This window comes from Panthera onca, chromosome A3 (genome assembly GCF_046562875.1).
Source record: "Panthera onca isolate mPanOnc1 chromosome A3, mPanOnc1 haplotype 2, whole genome shotgun sequence".
Taxonomy (NCBI): Eukaryota; Metazoa; Chordata; class Mammalia; order Carnivora; family Felidae; genus Panthera; species Panthera onca.
This window is the reverse complement of record NC_138341.1, coordinates 21374644-21399442: the sequence shown is the minus strand read 5'-3', so window position 1 is coordinate 21399442 and position 24799 is coordinate 21374644. Positions and strand designations below refer to the sequence as shown.

Here is a 24799-nt window from a genome sequence, read left to right as displayed (position 1 = left end):
GCAGGGTCGGGGAAGGTTCTTTCCAGTTTCAGGATGTGGCCCTGGCCAAGTCCACAGACCAGGAGAAATGTCCCGTGAAGAGCAAGAAACGAAAAGCAGAGGGGAGATGGAGGGGTAGGATTGGAGAAGGTGAGTCCTGCGGGGAGGGGAGAGAGGGCCGGGTTGACAACATGGGAGGGATTTGGGGGCACCCTGGGAAGGAGAAAATAGCAAACATGGCCATGCCTGGAGGATACCTCCCAGTGTGGGACTGGCTGGGGTCCCAGGGTCCTGCAGCCAGGATGGCTCTGGCCCTCCACCCCCATCAGGCACTGCAGATGGCTGCTTCCACTGTATCCAGCACTGGCTTCTCGGGATTCGGAGAGTGGGTGCTTCCGGCACTGTTACCAGCTGCTAGATTCAAAGGCCTTCCAGGAACCGCGCCCTGCTTGGGATCTGCGTGGAACTCAATACCAACGTGCTGCCCTCACTTTGGAGATGCGCTCAGGCTCCCTGGGCTCCCAGTTACCCACCTGTAAAGTGGGGTCAATCTCACCCGTCTGTCTACTTCCCAGAGTGCCACTGGGGATTATATACAAAGGCATTTTGTAAATCATGAAGAATTATAAAACTTCAGAGGCTATGACTGATGTCAAGCACAGCTCATAGGTGAAATGGTTTTTTTCCCACTGGCTTCTTTCTCAGAGAAGTTTAGTGGAAATTATTTTGAAGTACTTTGATCTCCTTGGCAGAAAAGCACTGAATAAATTCAAGATGTCATGGCAGATTAGTCTCTTTGCTGTGGAGCTGAGGGTGACCAATTTTACTCAATAGCTGGTGACAACCTTTCAGGATTGCTTAAAACCCCTGAGCCCCACCGAGTCCTAGCCCCTGAGACTGCTCTCCTCTGAGCCAGCCTTGCATAGCCATCCTGAAATAGGGCCCGGGGCTACCCTTGAAGGACTTTCAAAGGCCAGCACCCCCGTTTGTGTGGCTGTGCTCCTTGCTTGGTGATGTGGAGAACAAAGGCAAAAGGAAGTGTAGATAAAATTAAATTTTCTTCCAGCCTGCAGCCCATTGACAAACACTTGAGGCCACCAGTGTATGACATTCCTCCAGACTCCCAAGTGTCTTCATGTTGATGCTTCGCTAGATGCAAAAAAAAAAAAAAACAAACAAAAAAAACAAAAAAAACCCCTTAGCTTGACAACAGCCAGGCCTCCAGGATCTCGTAAGTCTTCTTTAACATATGAAAATCCTTTGGGATTTGGAAACTTCCTTCCGTCTCTACCCACCCCTCCCCCCACTTTACAAGTATATCCTTCACAATCCCAATGCAGCTCTTTCTGCCCACGGGTCCCATCCCTGTGCTTTAATAACACCGCTTCCCCCCCCCCCCCGCCCCCCCAACTGAAAACATCTCAAGAATCCGTTCTTGGTTATTCACTCCCGGACCTCACATCATACCGCTAGGTACCAGGGGGTCTGGTCCTGGTGGTCGTTCCTGGGACTTGGGTCTGCCGACTGTTCCAGCCCCACTCCTGCCGCGGCCCCTCAGCCTCGCGAAACGCGTCCGTGTGGGACTGCGGTAGGGCAGAATCCCAAGAATAGTAGCAGCTACCCTTTTTTGGGGGCAGACGCTTCCCCCACATCAATGTGTTCAACCCTCACAGTACCCCAGCGAGAAGGATCTCTCATCCCCGTGGCTTAAGAGGGAATGAGCTACTTGCCTGGGTCACGGAGCTGCAGCCAGAGTAGGGGTCCAAACCTGGGGCTGTCCCGTGCCAGGCTTCGGTTCCCTTCTCCTGGTTATTTACTACCTCGGATGGAAGACGGAGATCCCGACGCTCACCTCTCAGACCTGTCAGGAGGAATGGGTGCATATCCGCTCACGTGAAAGCCCTCGGGACATAGAAAGTTCTTTATCGATGTGGTCTGCCTCTCCTTTTTATAATCACGTTCTAATTTCAATGTCTGCATAGGTGTCGCCAGTGGGATGGTCTAATGAGGCTTATTTTCCTTCAGATTTCCCCCTGGACCTGTGGCCTGCTGTTCTTGCCACCTGAGAAGGTGGACCTGAGCCGAGGGGTGGCAGGCTTCTCTTCCTACCATGAGCTAGCTCTACAGTTCTTCCTACTCAAGGGTCTCTGCCTGGGGGTTCCGGTGGAAAAGGCCCCAGACGAGTCTGGGACTCCCTCCCAAGCACGCAGGGACCCATTCCTTTCACTCAGGACACACTCTTCTGTGCACTCCCACTTGGCTGCCCTGAACAGCCCACGCCACATGTCTGCCATGGTGACGTTTCACCTTCTCACCCCACAGCCTCCATACTCGTTCTCTGTAGTGAGCCCAGGGTCCCTTCCTGTTGTCACACCTGGATTGTCTTCTTGTGGTTGCCCCTAGAACAGTGAGATCCGGGTGGTAGATGAGGGCTGTTTTCGTTTGCCAGGGCTGACTGACTTACAACGTACCACAGACTGGGTGGCGCCGGCCTGGCTGGCTCAGTCGGTGGAGCGTGTGACTCCTGATCTTGGGGTTGTGAGTTCAAGCCCCATGTTGGGTGTAGAGATTGATGAAGTTTTGGGGTGATGGTGGGGGTCCAGAGCCAACGGCCAAGAAAGAATTCTTGAAGACCTCTTTGGTGCAAAAAAAGGTGATTTTGTTCAAGCATGGGGACAAGGCTGGTGGGCAGAAAATGGTGCCCAGGGGGTTGTGAAGAGTGATTGGTTATAGACTATGGAATTGGGAGGTAAAGACAAAAGGGAGGCCTCCAGAGGGACTTTGATATGCTAAAGAGGATTCTTTAAGATACTTGAGGCCTTGCTACTTCAAGCTAAGGTTGTTTTTCCTCTTAGTAAGTCATTAACATTATGAAGGCAGGGGGTTCCTGGAGAAATGTTATACACTCTGTATTTGCCTCAAGTATTTGTCAATGGGCTGCAGGTTATTAGGAAATTTAACTTGACTGTGCCATTTCCTTCTTGCCTATGGAGGGGTGATGTTGGGGCTCCAGGAAACTGAGTCTATACATTTCTGGAGATGAGGCTATTGATAAGATTGCCTTTTTCTTGTAATTTACTAAGATATTTGTAAACTGATGGAGACTCCTGTCCTGCATGACTGTGATTTCTATCAGTTACTCATTTGTTTCCTTTCCTTCCCTTTGTTTTTGGGCAGCCAGGAGTGCCTGAGGAATATCACCCATATCCCACCTGGGTGGGGGGTGGTGGTGGTGGGGTTTTAGCCTGTACTTTGCCCTCAGCTTGCCTTATGGTCCCTCATCAGAGATGGCTTAAAATTTTTTTACTTAAAACCACAACAAAAAGTACCACAGATTGGGGGTACAACAGAAACATATTCTCTCACAGTTTGTAAGTGGAAAGTCCAAGATCAAGGTGCCAACATGGCTGTTTCTTCTGTGGCCTCTCTCTTTGGCTTGCGGATGGCCGCCTTCTCCCTGTACCTCCGCCTGATCTTTCCTCTATACCCATCTGTGTCCATTTGTCCTCTTCTTATAAGGAGACCAATCACATTGCCTTGGGGCCCATTCTAATGACCTCATTTTATCTTAATGACCTCTAAGGACCCTGTCTCCCAGGTACCGGGGTTAGGACTTGAAAAAATGAATTGGGGGGATGACACATAATTCAGTCCATAGCAAGGGCCAAAGGGATATTTTAGAGGGATCTCCAAAGTCAGAATCTTGCACAAGTGAGGACAGTGCAGCAGGGAGGGGACTGGGAAGGTCCCCTGACTCCTGCCTTGTTCTGCAGTACCTGGTGGTTGCTACGGCTTCAGCTCTTTCTCTCCTCACAGAGGGGCAGAGGCTGGAGTGCTCCCTGGGCCCCCAGGAGGGCTGGACTCTGTTTTTGGTGGGAATCGGTTTGGGGAACACAAGATCCCCTAGGATCTTGGCGGGGTGATTGGGGGCTGACTCATGTCATAGTCTAATGCTGTCTTTCTTTTCTCTGTCACTTCTCTCCCCTCCCTGTCTCCCTGGTGCGTCGTCCCCATTGCTGCAGCAGGACTGAGAATCCCTCCCTTGTCCCACCTCATGCCTGCAAAGTCCCCTTGACCTCAGGCAGGAGAAACTCTTTGCCCAAGAATTCACTTACCGTCCCTGGGCTTCTGTTTCCTTGGCTGTGGAATGGGGAGGCTGGGAGAGGCCCCAGGAGGAGAGCCCAGTGAGGCCCCAGGCCTATGTGACCCCTGGAAATCTCTTGTGGGTTCTTGCAGGACTGGCTTCTCCTGGTCGGTCTAGGTTCTGGGAGAGAGAATGCGATGCACTGGTTACCGCTAACGGCCCCTGGGGCTGGGTGTGCCGACCCATCCATCTAGCTGCTCCTTCTTCCCCAGTAAGCCTTCTGGGGTTGGTGACCTTGGGTTTGGTGTGTCATAATCCTGGTCCAGCAGTTAGCATGGGGGTCACCCACGTGCGGCCTGCTCATCAGCACACCAAATTACCAGGCCATCTCTTCACTGTCGTACGTATTACTAATATGCCTGGCACACCTCTGTGTAAGTTTTACTTGGATTGTGCTTCTTTTTTCTTTTTAATTTGAGAGAGAAGGAGAGAGAGAGCCCAGGAGCGGGGGAGAGGGGCAGAGAGAGAGGGGAGAGAGAGAGAGAATCTTAAACGGGCTCCACACTCAGCAAGCAAGTGCATACACACACACACAGGGTGTGCCCCGTGTGCATATACCTGTACACTGAGGAAACTGAGGAAGCTTGAAAGATTGAAGAGGCTTGGAGAGACACTTGTTACATGCAGGGATGGTTTCATCTTACAGTGGACTGAATTACAGTTCTCTCTCCACAGCCTTGGCTGGCATCTCAGTATATGGCCCTTTGCCTTCTGCTCTGATGAGCCCTGCCTCCACGCAAGCTGACGGTAAGACTAGAGAGGGTGTCCACGTGGACCTCTGGGTCTGGAGTGGTGCGGGGTCTGTCTAGAACTTAGTGAATGTACAGTGAGAGCCATCTTGTGAGTTCTCTTCAGCTCAGCTGGGGACTCTGAAAGTTTCTTGTTTCTCTGCTGGATTGAACTGCATTTGGTTCTTTCTGGATGCCTCTAGAGGCTGGGCATTTGGAACCGGTTGTACATTCTCATCAGTTTAGCCAATAAGAACAACAGCTGTTATCAGCAGGGATTCAAACATATAAACATTGAGGCCCGAGTCTTTTTTTTTTTTTTTTCTCCCATTGGAAAGATGTAATAGTACAAAATTTGGAAAGCTATTTTATTGAAAGTTTAAAATGACAAAACAAACATTCTCTGTGCAAAATATTCAATAATACAGACGTGTATAAAGGAAAGTTAATTATCCCCTCTTCCTTTCCTGATCCCAACCCCATATGGACAGCTTGGGGTGGATCTTCCTACCCTTTTCTCTATACCCTTGCAAACATGCACAAACACAAATTTAAAGTTATTAAGGAGGGGCGCCTGGGTGGCTCACCTGGTTGTGTCCAACTCTTGATTTTGGCTCAGGTCATGATCCCAGGGCTGTGGGATTGATCCCCAAGCTCCTGCTTGGGATTCTCTCTCTTTTTCCTTCTGCCCCTCTACCCCGTTTGTGCACTCTCTCTCTCTCTAAAAAAAATAAATAAATAAAAAATAAACTTATTAAAGAAAATAGCAGCTTTGGGGCGCCTGAGTGGCTCAGTCGGTTGGGCGTCTGACTTCGGCTCAGGTCATGTTCTCACGGTTCCTGGCTCGAGCCCCACATCGGGCTCTGTGCTGACAGCTCAGAGCCTGGAGCCTGCTTCGGATTCTGTGTCTCCCTCTCTCTGGCCCTCCCCCACTCATGCTCTGTCTCACTCTCTCAAAAATAAATAAACATTAAAAAAAAAAAAAAAGAAAACAGCTTTATTGGGATATAATTCACATGCTGTGCAATTCACCCTTTTAAAGTGCAGAATTCTATGGTTTTTAGTACATTCACAGAGTTGTATACCCACACACGATAGTTTTATTACCTCTTAAAATAAATACCATGTTTCACATGTCTATCCATAATACTTAGTAATTTTCCTTTTTTACTTATTATATCACGAAAGTCCCTCCTGACCAATAGATATAGGTTTTATTACTTTTAATAGCTACATAGGTAATATGTATATGGGTAAATGGGCATACCATATTTCATTGTATGGATATACGATGGTCTATTTAAACATTCAGGTAATTTCCCATTTTTTGTTATAACTAACAGAAGAATAAAGAGTGAGCAGAAATAAATGGAAGTATCTATGGGAGCTTAATATATAGTAAAGGAGGCCTTTTCATCCTATAGAGGAAAATTCAATAGGCACTTTACTTAATAAATCATGCAGGCATATTTTGCTGGCCATCTGGAAGAAGATAAAATTAGATACCTATCTCATACCATGTATATACAAATAAATTCTTCCCGGAAGTCAAAAAATATTTGCAATGTATTTGATTTAGTAAAGATTAGTATCTCTAATATATATAAGTTTCTATAAATTGATAAAGGAAAGTAGGTAAAGAATACGTAGGGTTTATAAGGAGGGAATGTAAATGGCCCATAAACCTGCGTTCAGCTTTTCTGCTGGTTAGGAAAATATGAATAACAGACAATAAAATACCACTTTTTTCATACTTGCATCTATGGCTCAGGTGTCTTCCCCTCCCGGTTGGGAACCTGAGGGTTTACCACTCAGGGCCACAGAGCCACAGTCTACAGGGGACTCTCCACAAGCTGGTTTATGGCCCAGCCAGGCAGCAACGGTGGCTAATTGGACTCTTGGAGGCAGGTCATGAATGAAGGGGTACCTGAGTGAGAGGAGAGTACTAATGTGATGAAGATGATGACAGCTCTCATACTACCCAAAGAACAGTAGCAAAGTAGATCTGTAAGTCCCGGCAAACTCACGGAACTGCGTGGGATGCACCTGGGGGTGGTGTGGAGACGGGTGGTGATGGAGAAACTTCATGGAGGCAGTGAGTGGGAAGTGAGTGGGGAGAGGAAGAACAGGGGCTGTGGCTTCCCTTTGCATATCCAGTCTACTTTCTCTATTGATTGCTGATGTTCCCAACAGGGGACACTCAACACTATTTCTTTTTTCCACGCTATGATCTGGCACTCTGCTTATGGGTCTTCTGTAATGGATAACTTGCTTGACCATAGAAGCAAGTACGTATTGTTGTCCACACCCACCTCTTCAGTGCTCTCTTGGTTACTTTGGGTTCCAGACATCATAATTTTCATAATTTAGAAACAAATTTGCCTAGTTTATTTTTTAATATATATATTTCATAATGTCCATTTATTTTGAGAGAGAGAGAGAGAGAGAGCGAGCAAAAGCTGGGGAGCAGACAGAGGGAGAGAGACAATCCTAAGCAGGCGCTACACTGCCAGTGAAGAGCCCAACTCGGGGCACAAACTGTGAGATCATGACCTGAGCCGAAATCCAGAGTCAGAGGCTTAACTGACTGAACCACTTAGATGCCCCTGCCTAGTTTATTTTTATTCTTCTAAAGATTTTATTTTTTAATGTAATCACTACATCCGACATTGCACTCGAACTCACAACCCTGAGATCAAGAGTTGTATGCTCTACCAACTGAGCCAGCCAGGCACCCAAAAATCTGCCTCATTTAGACCTCTTGGACTTTGGAGAAATTTCCAGAGGCTGATAGATGCCCAGACATGTAGTCTCAAAATCTCTAACATCTGTAATATAATATGGGTTCTAGCCACAACTCATTCCTTCACCCACTCCCTCATTCATTTGTTCGCTCAGTAAGTAGTTATTCTAAGCTGAGAACTGGGCTAAGAAGTGGGGACACGGAGACAGGGATGACAGAGATTCTGTTTTCCAGGAGCTCAGAGGCCAGCAGGGTTGCTCACCAGCCAGCTCTGTGAGTGAAGAACAGCTCTTTCCTCTCTCTGTGGCTGAGTTTCTAATTTTTTTAAAATGTATTTATTTATTCTGAGAGAGAGAGAGAGAGAGAGAGAGGTGCAAGTGTTCATGTGCACGAGTCAGGGAGGGGCAGAGAGGGAGAGAGAGAATCCCAAGCAGGCCCCATGCTACCAGTGCAGAGTCCAATGTGGGGCTTGATCTCAAGAAACCAGGAGATCGTGACCTGAGCTGAAATCAACAGTTGGATGCCCAACCCACTGAGCCACCCAGGTGCCTCTCAGTTTCTAATTTTTATTTATTTATTTTTGGGAAAGTGCAATGGGGAGGGGCAGAAAGAGGGGAACAGAGGATCCCAGTGGGCTCCACACTGACAGGCTGATAGCAGTAAGCCCGATGTGGGACTTGAACTCATGAACCGTGAGATCGTGACCTGGATCGAAGTTGGATGCTCAACCAACCGACTGAGCCACCCAGGCGCCCATCAGTTTCTGATTTAGAATAGAGAGGCTGTGCAGGATGGCTTCTAAGCTCCGATTATGAAGATTCTAGAATTCTGCATTTACTGAATGCAGAATGCATTTAAGACTTCCCAGGGCACAGGTGTTACCCAACTCTTTTGGTGAAGAGAGTGGCAAATGTGGTCTCTTTGTCACGTAACTGTGACTGTCTCCATCTTAGGACCATGAAAAAGGGGTGGTGTTCTGCTGGCATCCGGAGCCATTATTCCACCGCTGCAGACAGCTGACAATGGGTGTTTGCCCAGTGGAACCACAGACGCACCCTATCTGCCAGCAGCAGGCAGGTTCCATTGTTAGGTCTCTTCAGGTGCCTGGCGCCTTCTGCTGGATGGAGGCTCAATTTATGTTTATAATATAAACTGGCTCATGGATACTATTTAAAAAACCTTTTTTTAAATTGTGGTATAATACGCATAACATAAAAGGTAACCATTTTTAGGTGTACGTTTGGATTGTTGTGCAATTATCACCATCATCCATCTCCAGAACTCTTTCCATCTTACAAAACTTAAACTCTGTACCCATTAAGTACTAACTCCCCTTTCTTTCCCCCCCACCCACCCCCGAGCCCTAGGCTCTGCCAAGCACCATTTTACTTTTGTTCCTATGATTTTGAGTGTTCTAGTACCTCATATAAGTGGAATCATACAGTATGTCTCATTGTGACTGGCTTATTTCATGTAGCATGGTATCCTCAAGGTTCATCCACATTGTAGTGTCGGAATTTCCTTCCCCTTTAAGGCCGAATGATGTTACATTGTATGTGTATATCACATTTTACTTATCCATTCGTCTGTTGATGGACACAAGTTGCTTCCACGTTGTAGCTACTATGGATAGTACTGCACTGAACATGGGTATACAAATCTTTGAGATCTTGCTTTCAATTCTTTTGGGTATTGCTGGATCATATGGTCAGTCTATTTTAAACTTTTTTTTAGGAGCCTCTATACTTACTGTTTTCCATGGCAGTTGTACCATTTTGCATTCCCACCAGAGGTGCAGAAGAGTTCCAATTTCTCCACGTCCAACCAACACTTGTTATTTTTTTTGTTTTACTAGTAGCCATCTTAATGGTCATGAGGTGGTATTTCATTGTGGTTTTTGTTGGTACTTCTCTAATGGTTAGTGATATAGAGCATCTTTTCATGGGCTTATTGGCCATTAATAATATCGCTGTTGGAGAAATGTCTATTCAAGTCTTTTGCCCATTTTTGAATCAAGGTATTTTTTTTTTTTTTTGTTTGTGTTTGGGTTTTGGTTCCCTGTATGTTCTATTAGTCCATTAGTCCATTATCAGATATGATTTGCAAATATTTTCTCTTTCTGGGGGTTGCCTTCTAACCCTGTTGATAGTGCCCTTTGCTGCACAAAATTCTGAATTTTCATGAAGCCCAATTTGTCTATTTTTCTTTTCTGTTGCCTGTGCCTTTGGTGTCATATGCAAGAAATCACAAATCCAATGTCATGAAGATTTTATCCTACATTTTCTTCTAAGAATTTTATAATTGTTGCTCTTACTGTTAGGTCTTTGGTCCATTTTGATTTTTCTAGATGGTGTCAGGTGAGGGTCCACCTTCATTCATTTGCAGGGGAATATCCAGTTTTCCCGGCAACATTTGTTGAAGAGACTGTCTTTTCCCCACTGTTGGAAATCATTTGGCCATATATGGAAGGGTTTATTCCTGGGCTATCTATTGTATCTTATTTCATTGGTTTGTCTGTCTTTATGCCAGTGGTCATTTGAACCACTCTCCTACTGAAGATAACTGAAAAAAAAAAAATGGACAAATGTATTTTTTTCTTAAAAGCATTAAACTGCTAACAAGATAGTGATTGTTAGTCATTACTGATCCAAGATCAAAGAGAGGTTGGAAATCTAGAGATGAGTTTAACAGCAGCTTTGGCCTAACTGTTTCTCGTGGGGATGTTTGCCAGTCCTAAAAAAAGTAGCCAAGAAATGAACCATGCTTTTGACAGCCTTGGGGGGTTAGGGAGGCAAAAGGTGAAGTACAAGCTTACCAAGGTAAGCAGGATAAGCGGACTGGTTGTACCTTGGGAATAAGGTGAATGAGAAGAAATTCAGATGTGAGATAGACCTTGGCTTTGAATCACCTGGGTGCTTCAGAAAATCTCAAGCTCTGAAATGGAATTATGTTGGTTCTAAATGTTTAGTGCCTCTTGGCACCTGGTAGGAAACAAAACAAAACAAAAAACAAATGCTCTCTAGAGAAAGATCTTCTAAGTTTCAAATTATTTCCTCATATAGATGTGTCAGTCATAGTATCAAATGTAATCAAGCACCAAAGAGAAAAAAGCAATGAGTGAGCATCAACAGAAAACACAAATAGAAACAGATCCACAGGGACCCGTTATCAGACACAGTCTGCAAGGCACTGTGCTTACTATGCTAAAAGATATAAAAACCAAGCTCGACATTTTCAGCAGGGAACCGGGAACCATTATGAAAAGTGACATGACAGCCTGGCTGGCTCAGCTGGTAGGGCATGTGATTCTTGACCTCGGGGTTGGAGTTTGAGCCCCATGTTGGGTGTAGAGACTACTTAAAAATAAAATACAATGTGACATCACAATTTTAAAAACAACCAAATAGAAATTCTAGAACAGAAAAATACAGTAACTGAAATTAAGATATCGGTCAGCTTTAAAAGTGGATTAGACATAACTGAAAGGAAATCAATTAATTCCAAGTTAGGGCAGAAGGAACAATGAGGTGTGCAGCACTGATAGACAAAAGGACAAAACGCAGAGGCGGGAAGGAAACTTGGAGGATGTGGTGGTAAAGTCTGGCAGGCAGAAAACCTGTGACCCAGAAAGTGAAGAGAGAGAATGGTGAGAGAGGCATTATTTGAAGAGTAACGGTTGAGAATTTTCCAAAATTGATGAAAAGACATCATTCCCTATCCAGGAAGCCCAATGAATGCCAAGCTAGATAAACAAAAGGAAGTCCACACAGAAGACAGGTCATAATGACATTGCAGAATACCAAAAGCGCAGAAATCTTTTAAGGAGAGAGAAGTCAGAAAAATAACACCGGCTTCAAAGGGGCAACTGTCGGACTGACGGCTGACTTCTCAACAGCAGAAAGAGAACCCAGAAAACAGCGGAATCGGCCTTCTCATGCGAAGAGAGAAAATAGGTGTTGACCTACAATTCTCTACAGTCAGAACCTCAACATGAACTCAAGGGATGGGGAGGTGAGGAGAGAGGAAAACTAACACAATCCTAAAAGCCAGAAGGCAGATGGACAACAGAAATTGCCCCCACAAGCCCACGAGAGCGGGATCCCCAAGCCAGCAGTGGGGAAAGTCAGGACCATCAAAACCCACACAGCAGAATCTTCTTAAGGCTCGACAACCGGGGGCACCGGGTCCCTCTGCGTCGGGGTGTGCACGGGGTGGGCTAGCAGAGAGGACTGGTTGCGCTGTTCAGGAGGCAGCTCCCTTGGTGTTCCTCTCCTAGCACTGTCACTGGGTGACTCTCTCCCCCCATCCCAACACCAGCCTGGAGACTCATGCTCAAGAGAAGAAAGAAATAAGGGTCTCTGGACCCCAGGGGAATGGGAGGCAAGGCCAGGGAGAATAAGGAAGTGTATGCAGAGCGGATTTTAAATATGGATTTCCTCACCTCTTGCAGCCAGCAGCTAGACCCAGCTAGGCCTGCCTCCTCCCCGCAGGCTGGAGGACGCTCCCGGGGGCCGCTGGTGAGCCTGAGAGAACAGGGCTGGTCAAAAAGGGCCCGGCCGACTGCCCCCCTGCCGCACGGCTGCCGGGCCAGTCTGTCTGCACACTCAGACTCCCCTGTAGCTTCCTCGTGTGCCATTCTTCATTGCAAGGGTTGTTAAACATTAAAGGAAAACCTCGCCCGAGAGACGAGAACAAAGAGGAGGGAAAAAAAAAATCAACTTTGAAAGAATCAGAGACCATGTGGAAAACAAAAACCAGTAACAAAAATATTGCATCTTGAACGTGGGCATCACACCCACAAAACCAGACTGGGACGTTGTGCAGATGAGGTCTCTGTAGGCTCCAAGCTCCCTTCTTGCCCTTTTGAGTTCTCTGAACCACAGAGGGGTTAGGAGGCGGCCAGTTGTATTCCCAGGCTCTCCTGCTTCTGGTTGCCAGTGGAAGATGCTGGTGGGGGCTGGAAGGTGGGAGGAAAAAGGGGAGGTTTTTCTTCTGCGGTTTGGCAGGGCCTGTGGCAGAAGCAGCAGAGGAGAAGGGCATCCTTGGGGTCAGTGGTGGTTCCAGCAGCACTGGATGGAGCAGGGGCTCCCCGAGTTCCTGGTCAGTAAGCAGCAGGTGCGGCTTACACGGCGCTGGTGGGGGTGCTTCTGGCAGAGCACCTGCGGTGGGGGCTGTGGATGCCAGCAGCTTCCTGATCTTTGGGTAGTATCCTCTCTTCCCTGCTGCTCTTCCAGCCCTCCTGGTGTTATTTAACCAGTCCTTTCCACTAAGTTCTTCTTTGTTGGAAATATCCAGGTTGGTTTCTGGGTTTTTTTGTTTTGTTTTGTTTTTTGAGTGAACACCGATTGGGATGCTACAATAAAGAAATATTTACAAAACTAAGAGTACTTAGACATTAAAAATGTGAAAGCAGAAATAAAATCGAACGGAAAGGTTAAAGATGGTGATGGAATCACCCAGAAAAACAAACGCAGAACTCCAACAATGTTAAGTACTGTTTATAGTAAACTGTAACATTATTATATAACATTATCATGATTTAAATTACTTATTCTGGTGTTACCCAGTAAATACTACTTGGTGGGTCCTGCCTGGCGTGTGACCAGTGTTGCATGTGTGTCCTGGGTAGTACATTTTATTTATTTATTAAAATAAATTTTTTTTTTTTTTGGAAAGACAGTTCCATGCCTGACCTGGGCTTGAACTCACAAACCCCAAAGTCAAGAGTTGCATGCGTTGCTGACTGAGCCAGCCAGGCAACCCTGCTTAGTACAATTTAAGAGAGGAGACAGTCTTCTAATTAATAATACTCTGACAAGCATTTTAAATATATTCATTGACAGATAAGCGTTATTCAGATGTCTGCATAAATAGGAATTGATGTTGAACAGGAAGAAGTTTTTCCAAAGGGCTAAAGTTTATTCAATGATAGAACTTGGTCCTTCCCTTCAGCTAGTCTTGGAATTTGGTTGCCAGGCATATCCGTGTCAGAAGTCCACCCTCGCTAATCATTTCCGTCACACGCAAAATCTTAAAAGCCTACTGGTGGCGCTTTCCATTTCTCTGCAAACTTCTTACACTGCTTTCAGTTATGACAACGGAAGGGCAACGTTTTTATCTGCTCATACATACTCTACTCCACGGGAGACAAAAACACACCCCTCAATTCTCTTGTTTAAAGAGTGGCTACTTGCAAAACAGCGTACAAATGAAGAACTGAACATTCACACATACGACACGTAGTATCTCTATACGCTGTAACTGAAACTTTGCTTTACATTTTTGCCATTAAAGAATTAGTCTAATTTTTATTCTCTCTCCGCAAAGTAGTTATAAAAAACACTTGTAAAAACTTTGAAAAGGCGCTTTACAATCCTGGAACGACAAATCCTAAAGTATAAAAATGAAGACACGTCTTCTATGATTCACAAAGAAGGATAAAATAAAACCTGCAAGCTAGAATTTCTGAATGCCTTCGATAGGAATTTGCTAAAAGGAACCAGAACGTCAGAACTTAAAGATTTCCTATTTTAACCTGAATTGGGTTTTTAAAAAGCTACACACTTGTGGACAGGTGAAGCTCACACGAGAGCTGGCCGCCGCCGCTAATGATGACAGTAACCGAGGGACAGGGACGTAAGCGCTAGGCGTGCCCGGCTCTTCCTGCAACCGATGGAAGCGGTTGGCTTTTATTTTTTTCCCTTATGTTTTAAAGAAAAGTAAATATACATCGGGCAAAAAATTTAAACGGTGCAGGAAGATCTAAAACCATAAGGAAATATCCTTTTTTTCCCATAACCCAGAAAATCTGAGGTTTTCAAAATCATTCAGCAGTCATGTGAATAATCTGCAAACCGAAGTGAACCTTGGAGTCTCATTAGCTAAAAAGAACTCTGAGTCCTTTGGAATGATGTTGATTTTCTCACAGATCACCTCTGTTACAGAGGAAAGCCACGTAGCCTTCTCCTTCTTAAAACAACCAGTTACAAAAGCAACAAGTCCAGGCATCTCCTCGCACTTCGTGGATCGGTTCTTGGCTCCGGACAGAGTCCCTGGTATCATCCCTGAAATTCAGGCATCACATTTGACACCAAACAAGACATTTTCAAAAGTTAAGAAAACCTCTTCTTAATCAAAACGAGTCATCTGGTCCTTGTGAGATAGAGGCTGAACTCTGACAGATTCATGTCGCCTGGTGATTACTAAATAGATAAAGATCTTTATTCAACGTTGTACAAAAGCGCATGAGCCATAGAATCCCAAGCGCTCAAGCTAAAACCAAGTCGAACCTTTCCTAGAGAACAAAGCGAAGGTGAGACAGCAAGGGACCAAGGATGGAAACCCCTTCAGAGCAACTCCCATCCCGGCGATGAGACGCTGGGTGCTTCCTCCCCAGAGAGCGCTCTCTCCGGCAAGCAGGAAAGGCTTACAGAGACAGGTGGCGGGAGCTCAGCCAAGCCCTTCCTGAATGCCTCGGATCCTCCTGGCCAGCTGCACATCCTTCGGGAAGAGAGTAACGCGGCCGGCATGTAAGGAGAGAAGATAGGCGTCCTCAAAGAGATGAACCAGAAATGCTTCTGCAGCCTGGGGGCAGAAAGACAAGTCCAAAGACTGCCACATGGGAGGGAGGGGGCATGTGCTGCTGTTCTCTTGGAGCCCTGCTGCACCTTGTCTCCGAGGGCTCGCGGGACTGTGTGAAAGACCGTCACAGAACGAGGGGGAACCCTGCCTGGGAATCCTGCTACCAGCAAATGAGGATCCGGCCTCCAAACCCAGGCGTTCCGTGATGCTCTCTCTCAGGAGGCAAGAGTCAGCGCGTGACATTCCTCGGGCAGCCCCGTGGATTTCCAGAGTGCCTTTCTCCCATCGTCACCCAGCTGTACCTCGGCCCCCCTTCTTACCTCTTGTAGGGCCAACAGGGCCTGGGCTTGCCAGTAGAAGTCCACACCACGAGTGAATTTAACACATATCTCTCTTGCCTGTGAAGGAGTGGGGATGGTTGGGGGGGGTGGGGCAAGGGAGAAGGGGAGTGTGGGGAGGAGTGAAGAGTTAAAGAAGAGAGATTCAAGCGAAGACGGACTCTCTCCATGAGTTTCCATGAATCTTCACTTCTATTACACCTTCCTGCCCCTTAATCTTAGAACCTAAGCAGTAGCCGGTGTCAACTCCTGGGAGCCTAGGAACTGGTATGTCTCCTATCGGTGGTGGGGAGAGGGGGAGGCAATCTCCCCGGGCAGGAAGAGGGATCAAAGCGGGGATGGATGAGAGGGCTCCTATTTATACAATCCAAGAACACGGTTTCAGAGGTGGTAGGGTTAGAAATTGATTCCATGAAGAACCATAAGGAGCCCTTGGCGGATTCATACTTTCAAAAGGTGAAGAGTCCTCTGCCAGGTTGGAGGGGAGGACCCCTAGCCATTCAGACAAGAGATGATGAGGTCCCCAATACCTGGGGGATTTAAAGAAAGAAGGCAGCACGGGGGTTGGTGGAGCTCACCAGGCGGCCAAAGGGGCTCTTCCTTAACAACAGGTCTGTGCTTTTCTGAAGCTTTCGGATCTCCTTCAGAACCCGACTTCTCCGCGGACCACGCTGACGGGAGGAAGCGCCTGAGCAAAAAAGTTCGGTCATAGAGTGTAGTGGTCAGTAGGTGGGGCCTCGCAGCCTGCCTGAGATAGGCAAACTGTCAGATCACTAGTCTGTAATACGCTCCACAGAAGCGGGCGTTCCGGTCCATTATTTCCTGCCATTATCTTCAGCAACTAGAAATAGCAGTCAGATGCCAAACAAATATTTGTTCAATGAACGCGTGATCCTTTGAGGGTATTCTCTGAAACGCCAACTCTTTTCGTGAAGCCTCTCCTGATTCCCAGTCCCTTCCAAAATGATAGGTTACCTCCCTCCTCTGAGCCCCCTGGTACTTTGGGCATCTCCTCTACCTTTGCCATCTAGGTTGGAAACTCAGTGATTTTGTGTTCAGGTCTATTTTTAGAGCTGGAAGGAACTGGAGAGGTTATCTAGCACAACTCTCTGTCTCGGTTATCCTGAGGCGGAGAGGTGAAGACAATTAGCTAGAGCTTATGTGTGGCCAAGGAGGGACCTCAGATTTGGCATAACTCAGTGCCAGGGCTGGGTCACTGGGCTAATGGAGCCAGAGCCTTTGGCCTGGGTCCAGCCACAACAAAAAAGAAAAAAGATCTTAAAATATTCCCCAAAGTAGAGGTCAAAAAGCCAAACTCTCTGATCTGAAATTAAAAACCCAAGAAAAAAAAAAATCTTCTAACTCAAGGAAACTTAATTGAAATTAGACTATTTATTTATTTATTTTAATGTTTATTTATTTTTGACAGAGAGAGAGACAGAGAGACAGAGCGTGAGCAGGGGAGGGGCAGAGAGAGAGGGAGACACAGATTCCGAAGCAGGCTCCAGGCTTCGAGCTCCGAGCCGTCAGCACAGAGCCCGACGCGGGGCTCGAACTCATGAACCATGAGGTCATGACCTGAGCCGAAGTCAGATGCTCAACGGACTGAGCCACCCAGGCACCCCTGAAATTAGACTATTTAGAAATGAATCAAAAGTCTACGTCTCAAAACTTATGAGATGCAGCTAAATAGTACTAGAAGAAAATGTACAGTCTCCAGATTGATTCTCTATTAGAAAACAAGGATGTTAAAAGACAGCTAAGTGTTCAACTCAAGTGTTAACAACAGAATTATTAAAATAAACCAAAAGAAGACAACCAAATATTCAAGATAATAAAACAAATTAATGAAAAAGAAAATAAAACAAAAAACAATACTGTTGCTAGGTCAATAAAAACAAGGACCAACAAAAATGAATGAACCTCTCATAAGCTGAACAAAGAATAAAAAAAGAAAGAAAAAAAACCATGAAAATGAACATTTTGAAGGATAAAATTGTTTCAGAAATGTTATTCAAGGGGCATCTGGGTGGCTCAGTCGGTTGAGTGTCCGACTTCGGCTCAGGTCATGATCTCGCAGCTCGTGAGTTCGAGCCCCACGTCTGGCTCTGTGCTGACAGGGCGGAGCCTGGAGCCTGCTTCCGATTCTGTGTCTCCTTCTCTCTCTGCCCCTCCCCACCTCGTGCTCAGTCTCTGTCTCTCAAAAAATAAGTAAACATTAAAAAAAAAAAAAAAAAAAAAAAAAAGGTTATTCAAGGTCCAGTCAAGGAGAGAGAAGCAAACCAAGTAGTTCTGCGGAAGGGATTTCATAGTGAACTAATTACAAAGTGTTAGAAGAGCTGCATGAGCAGATGGGGCCAGTGAGACAATCCAGAGACGCCTGGGCCACACAGCTGGCCCTGGAGACTGTATCTCTGGTGGTGGGGAATGTGGGTCAGAGAAACAGGGGCAGTGTCCAGGGGACTGGGGACATTTAGTAGAAAGAGGGAGGCCTCAACTTCAGGAGTCAAGCTGCTGGCATCTGCCTCTCCCGACCACTGGTCCACAATCCACGGTCATCTGGAGGCAGCCTTTAACAGACCGGCGCAGCAGTCGCAGAGAATGGAAAGATTAGCACAACTAGGTATCACCCGTGCAAGAAGGACAACACCGCGGAAGGAACCGAGCTCAGCAAATAACCAATGCTGGAGGAATCTGAGTGAATAGAGAAAAAAGACTTTGAGAGCCATATATGTAATAACCTCAGAGGGGTAAGAGAAGGCATGTAATCTATGTCCCAGAACAAGCGGTTATGAAAATGATCATGGGAAAGATCCCATGATCTTTAAGCGGTTAAAGATCACGGGAAAGAACTGGGATTAAATATTCAGTAGTTGGGGGGCACCTGGTTGGCTCCGTCTGTAGAGCATCTCGATCTCATGGTTGTGAATTTGAGCCCCTTATTGGGTGTGGAGCCTACTTTTTTTTTTTTTTTTTTTAAACATTTATTTATTGTTGAGAGACAGAGAGAGACAGAGCATGAGCAGGGGAGGGGCAGAGGGAGAGGGAGACACAGAATCCGAAGCAGGCTCCAGGCTCTGAGCTGTCAGCACAGAGCCCAACAGGGGTTCAAACCCATGAACCGCGAGATCATGACCCCAGCCGAAGTCAGATGCTTAACTGACTGAGCCACCCAGGTGCCTTCGTGGAGCCTACTTTCAAAAAAAAAAAAAATTCAACAGTTGGGTCTGGCAATGCCAACATAAGGAGTTGGGATTTGATCCTAAATAACAGGGAGCTGAGGGAGTCGGAGAGGTGATCTCCTTACATTTTAAAGAGGAGTCCACCTGCAGTGTAAGGAAAGAACTGAAAAGAGACAAGAGTGGAAGTGGAGCGCGGTCAGGTTAGGGTGCTGGTGGCTGGGACTAGCTGGTGGGAGCAGAGATGACAAGTGGTGCGATCAAGGATGTGATTTGGAGGTAGAATTGCTGCAGCTTACTTGTATACGGGGACAAGAGAAAAGAACGTCTCCCAGGGTTCTGGCTTGAACAGCTGCGGGTGGGGAACGTGCCTGTGCCACTTGCCGAAATGGGGAAAACCAGGGCTGCAGAGGTTGGAAGGGAGTAATCAAAAGTTCAGCTTCAGACAGGTTGCACCAGACGTAACCACGAGCTCTCAGGCAGAAAGGCAGCTGGACACAGGGATGTGGAGTCAGAGGAGAGATCTGGGCTGGACACGTAAATGTGAGCGCCGCCTGTAGGGGTGGTATGCAGAGCCACAGGACGGGATGAGACCACATGGGGGGCCGGGGCGCGGGGGGGGGGGGAGAAAGGAACCGGACAGCAAGGAAGTCCAACATCAAGTTGTTAAAGAGGTGACACAGACAGTAAAATACACCAAGCAGGAACTGCAGGGTGTGTGGGTCACGGACGCCAAGGGGATAGAGTGTTTCCAGGAGAAAATGGCCCGCTGTGTCCAATGCTTCTCGGAGCAAGAAAAGGACACAGGCATGTCTGTTGGATTTAGCAACACTAAAGTAGCTGGTGACCCTGACAAGAGGACTTCAAGTGCACTAGAAGGAAGGGAAGTAGTTGTGGGGGGTCAGACTGGAATGGGTTCAAGGGTGCCTGGGAAGAGGGGAGACACACGTGTGTGTGCTCTTACCTCTGGCTATTTCTAAAAAAGGTAGCTATGAAAGGCAGTAGAGAAAAATGGGGAGTATGCGAGAGGCAGGGAAGGTAGGGGCAGGAAACACCCCTGCCCTTTTTCTTTAGACAGAGCATTTGTGGAATGCCAATGTGGGGAGTAAGAATGTAATTCTAAATGCAGGTGGAGAGGATAAGAGAAAGCCCAGGGACGGAGAGAGAAAAATATGACCAAAAGCCCAGGTAGGAGGAGTGGTTTTTGCTAGGAAGGGGATACGTGGGTTCTCTGCTGTGAGAAGACAAGGGAATGCAGTCTGGAGGCTTCTTATTTCCTCAGTGAGGCAAGCATGAGACCAGGTCATCATCAGCTGAGCGTGAGTGGGGCGGGGGGCGGCTAGAGTTGTAGGAATTTGAAGAAGAAAAACAAAGGTGTGGAATAGTCACTGGGGAGAATGGAAGAGCCGGACTGCCAGACAAGTGCAGGGGAACTGCCAGGAAGCGTGGAGATAAACCAGGCATAGCAGGATGCTTCCATATCACAAAGCAACATCAAACACACTTAACAGCACCCCGTTAAAATCAGGAACGGGACAAGGATGGCCAAAACGCTGCTCGTATTTCAATACTAATCTCAGGGCGTCCTTAGTACAATACACTACGAAATAAAACGTGTAAAAATGAAAAAGGAGACTCAGAGGTCCTTATCTGCAGGTAACATAATAGTCTACTTAAACATTTCAGTTGAAGTAACTGAACGCTAGTTAGAACTAACGAGAGAAGTCAGCAAGTTGCCTGGATGCAAAGGTTATTAACGTTCAGGAAAGAAAATAACCCAGAATATATTTTTTTCACCCTGCTCTTAACTATGTGGCAGAAGACAAGTAAAGCAGTTGTTGCCACAAAGGCACAGCTCTCGCCCCGTGGGTCTGCCACCCACCAGACCTCAGTACAGAAACAGGACCACAGACCAGCATTCCTTCCCAGCCCATGATCTCAGGAAGAGAACAAGGCGAGAGCACTCTACTTAAGGCCCAACACAGCCCTCAATGAAGAAAAAACAAAAATACATACAATACCTGGAAGGGCACCTTCTAAAAGTACAATAGTTCTTTGAAATGGTCACAAAAAGTGGACAAGAACTTTGCAATTTAAAAAAGCACAAACACTTATTTTTTAAAACTCCTGTCTGCTGGAGCAAGCCGTGTGTGACCTTGTTCAAGTTACCCGGCCTGCCCGCGCGTCAGTTTTCTCGTCTGTAAAATGGGCACACTATAAAGTTGAGGTAATTCACGTAAAGAGTTGAACACAAGGTCTAGTTGGTGGTAAGTACTCCATAAATGCTAGTAGTAAGAATTAATATTAGGAGCCAGGCCGCCTGGGCCAGCCCTTTCTCCCCCCCGGAACTGCTTTCCCCGGTTCCTCGCTGGGCCTGCACTGGGCCGGTCCGAGCAGATGCTCGCCGGCCGCGCGGCTGTGCCCGCCCGCAGAGGAGCGCCAGCCGGAGACTCGAACCCCGGACTCCGCCCGCGAGCTCGGTGTTCTGCTCCGTGAAATGGGCACGCGGATGCGGCCGTGCCCACCCCTCACCCCGGCTGCTCGAGGGCGAGGGGCCGCGGCCGGTTACCTAAGGAGGGGCCCCGCCGGGGGGGGCTGGGGGTCGGGCTCGCGGTGCGCCTCTTCGGGACTTCGGGTTTGCGGCTCCGGCGGCGCGGGCCCATGGCGGGCGCGGAGGGTGGCTGCCCCGCGGCTCCTTCTCGGCCTTCGGGGTCCGGGGACAGAGGCTGGCGTCCGGGAGAAGCCCGGGAGCGTCCTGGCCGCGTGCCCCAACGGGGTGCGTGCTCGGCCGCTCCCGGCGCCTCCGCGGTTACAAGTTCCCGCACCACTGATTCACTGGCGGCGTTTTTTAAAACCCGAATTCAGCAACTCTCAGTGGCTGCCTCTGGAACGCCCCTGGCGCAGAGCGACTGCGGAGAGGACCAATCAGGGCACAGGACGGAAGGCTAGCGGCGCGCGGTGATAAGAGGAGAGCGCGGGGCTGTGGCGGTTCGACGGTAGGAATCAGCCAATGGGAACTTGGAGAAATGAAGGGAGGCGGGAACTTCTCCCGCTGTCTGCTTGCTTGTGGCGCTCATTTTTGAGTGCCCAATGGTCCAAAAAGGAAAGCTCTATTCTGAAAATGGAGACGGTGAGTTAGTAGAACACGTTTCTCTAGGAAAATCACTTTGCTCAGACATTTTATGTTTTGCCCTGTCACCCCTGAGGTGGCTTTTAAACAAGAGGAGGCAGATTCATACGAGAATGTGACAACCACATGTCGCCCCTGTGACCCTCCCAGGAACACCCCACGAAAATGGTTCAGAAGCCAGTTTAACTGCATGGACGTTATTGATGACTGGGGTCGCGGGGCAGCCAGGATCCGGGCTCTGGATCACACTCTGCAGCGCTGCAATGGAATCCTCCTAGAGAAACGACCCCTTTCCCTTCCTTTTACTATCGAGGATAGTACGCATTCAGGTCAAATGTACATCTGGGTAGTTAGAATAAAGGGATTTTTTATTTTCCACACGTTTTCTTGCATCTCCTCAACGTTCTACAGTTAACACGTAATCAGGGGAAAATGTCATTACAAAATCAGTGATTTCATGGAACCCTTGTTCACTGGTGGGAATGTAAAATGCTGCAGCCATAGTGGAAAACAGTATGTTGACTGGCCAAAAAAACTAAATGTGCAATTACCATATGATCCAGCAATTGCACTTCGGGGTATACACTCAAAAGCAGGGACTTGAACAGGTATTGGTACACTGATGCTCACAGCAATGTTACCCACAACAGCCCCCAATGTCCAAATAGATGAACAGATAAGCGAAATGTGGTACATACATACAATGGGATATTATACAGCCTTAAAAAGGAAATGACACGTTACAGCACGAATGAACCTTGAAGGCATTATGTTAAGCGAAGTAAAACAGACACAAAAGGAGAAATACTGTATAATTCCACTTACATGAGTCCACTTTCACGAAATTCGTAGAAAGTAGGATGGTGGTTGCCAGGGGCCAGGGGAAAGGAGGAATGGGGAGTTAGTGTTTGATGGGTATGGAGTTTCAGTTTGGGAAGACGAGGAAGTCTGGAGATGGTGTGATACTGCACAACAATGTGCACGGACTCAGTGCCATTGAACACTTAATAACGCTCAAAGTGGTCAGTTTTAGGTTGTGTGTATTTTACCACAATTTTTAAAAGGAGGGACAAAAGGGGGCACCTGATTGGTTCAGTCAGGAGAGCGTGCGACTCTTGATCTTAGGATTGTGAGTTCAGGCCCCACATTGGGCATGGAGCCTACTTAATTAAAAAAAAGGGGGGGGGGGAGGAAAAGGAGCAAAGTAAGGAAGGGAAGAAAAGGGAAGGAGCTGTACCTGGGGATACTCAGTGGGTCCACTGGTGGTGGGGGAAATGGGGTGAACAGCCTGGTCTAGAAGACCCACTCTTTGGTGGTGCCTTATGTGACAGAAGATCCGAGAGCCAAGGGCTCTATAATGTGAGCTTACTCTTTGATTGGCTCTTGTATTCATCCTCTCCATCGTTTCTCTAGTTCAGACTCTAATTATAATCAAATGATGTTTTACTTGTCTCTACCTTTAGTGATCTTTCCAAACAGCAATTTGGATCATGTCACTGCCTTGCCTAAACTCCCCATGGTACTCTACTGTCTACAGATTGAGTTCTGATCCCTCAGCAAAGTCTAAAATGTGCAGCACCATCTGGGCGCCTGCCCACCTCTCTGAACTTGACTCTGGCCACTTTTAGTGTTGCGTGCTTATTGCCAGGCATACTGGTCTCCTTACCTACGGTTCTTGAATACATCACTTGCATGTTTCTATGCTTTTTACAAGCTTCTCCTTTCTCCGGGAATACCCGCTCCCTCCAACCCCACCGGCCTGGGAGACTCCCTGCTCATTCTGTAACACCCAGCTCAAGTGGTACTGCCCCCTCTGTATCTCAAAGGCCTCTTATGCGCGTCATGCTGTGCTGGAATTCTTTCCTTCCACATTCATCTCCTGTTTTCTTTCATGGGCCCACAGTCCTTGGAGCACATCAGTTCTCAACACAGTTCAGTAAATTCTGGGATAGTAATCCTTTACTAAAGACTCTTGGACAAGTGTTCCTAATGAAGAAGGGTGATTTATGAACTTTTATAGCTAGGGGGAACTCCTTGCTGACTTTTACGTTTTGAAAGGATGTAGTTAACATAAGGCCCGAAGGGTTCTGAACCAAGGCAACTATGAAACGAGGTCAATCTGTAAAGCAGGTCAGGGAGGTGTACATATTTGGCAATGCTGAGAACCTCTCCTTTTTATAGGTAGCTAAGGTCTTGAGAGGGTGTCCAAGGTCACCCAGCCAAGGTAGAGGTGGGGCTGAGGCACAGCTCTCTGACTTTGGATTCTGCTTCTTTCCTCTATATGAGGTGGCCCTTCGCTCCACTCCTCCTCCTGTCCTCGGCAGGGGTCAGAGCTTCTGACCTCTTTGAATGCTGTTTGCTTGTTAAAGTAGCAGAGACCTTCGGACAAAGTGAAGACAAAACAGAACCACTTGGCTTGGTCCTAAATCTCTGCCTTGTGGGCAGCTTCCTGGAGGAGAGGAGCCTGAGAGCTTCTCCAGGTCCCGGATAGCAGTCCTGCAGGAAGCCCCTGCCCCGCCAGCTCTCCCAGGACCACCCTGCGAGGGGGATGGACTGAGCAGTCCACAATGCAGACGCTTAAATTAAACGTCAGTTTGAACCGATGTTTACAGAAGTCTGTTATCAGTCAATTCTGATTTGGGGGTTCAGAACCTTCACACCAAACTTCCACCATTCAGGGCCCCCTTACTCCACTGAAAATATTCCCCACAACCTTCCAGCTTCAGTGAGAGTGGTGGTCCTTACGCTCCCACCCACCTGACCAGCAAGGCCTCGGGAACTCCCCCTCCAAAGCACCCTTGACAACAGGAGAGAGTGAACCTACTGTCACCGTAAAATGTTCTTGAGGCATCTTGTTGTCTTAAAATAGATGGAGGGCGCCTGGGTGGTGCAGTCGGTTAAGCGTCCGACTTCAGCTCAGGTCACGATCTCGCGGTCCGTGAGTTCGAGCCCCGCGTCGGGCTCTGGGCTGATGGCT

The 24799-nt window shown here is 47.4% G+C and overlaps 1 protein-coding gene and 1 long non-coding RNA gene across 3 annotated transcripts; both read right to left on the bottom strand.

The window, feature by feature from the left end:
• Positions 1–1487: 1487 nt before the first annotated feature.
• LOC132687622 (uncharacterized) lies at positions 1488–4258 on the bottom strand. The gene is made up of 3 exons (XR_009614209.2): positions 4095–4258; positions 2354–2615; positions 1488–1840 (listed from the first exon to the last, which is right to left on the bottom strand). It is a non-coding gene; the product is annotated as an uncharacterized LOC132687622 (long non-coding RNA).
• Positions 4259–13089: 8831 nt separating this feature from the next.
• Positions 13090–21561, bottom strand: CENPA (centromere protein A). 2 transcript variants are annotated; one of them, XM_060650586.3, is made up of 4 exons: positions 21262–21559; positions 16092–16201; positions 15496–15573; positions 13093–15178 (listed from the first exon to the last, which is right to left on the bottom strand). In XM_060650586.3, exons 1-4 carry the CDS (start codon positions 21353–21355, stop codon positions 15044–15046), a joined length of 417 nt encoding a protein of 138 aa, XP_060506569.1. In that variant the 5' UTR covers positions 21356–21559; the 3' UTR covers positions 13093–15043. The 2 variants fall into 2 exon arrangements, with proteins under 2 accessions (XP_060506587.1, XP_060506569.1); XM_060650604.3 differs by lacking the exon at positions 15496–15573 and having other exon boundaries at positions 13090–15178; positions 21262–21561.
• Positions 21562–24799: the final 3238 nt, after the last annotated feature.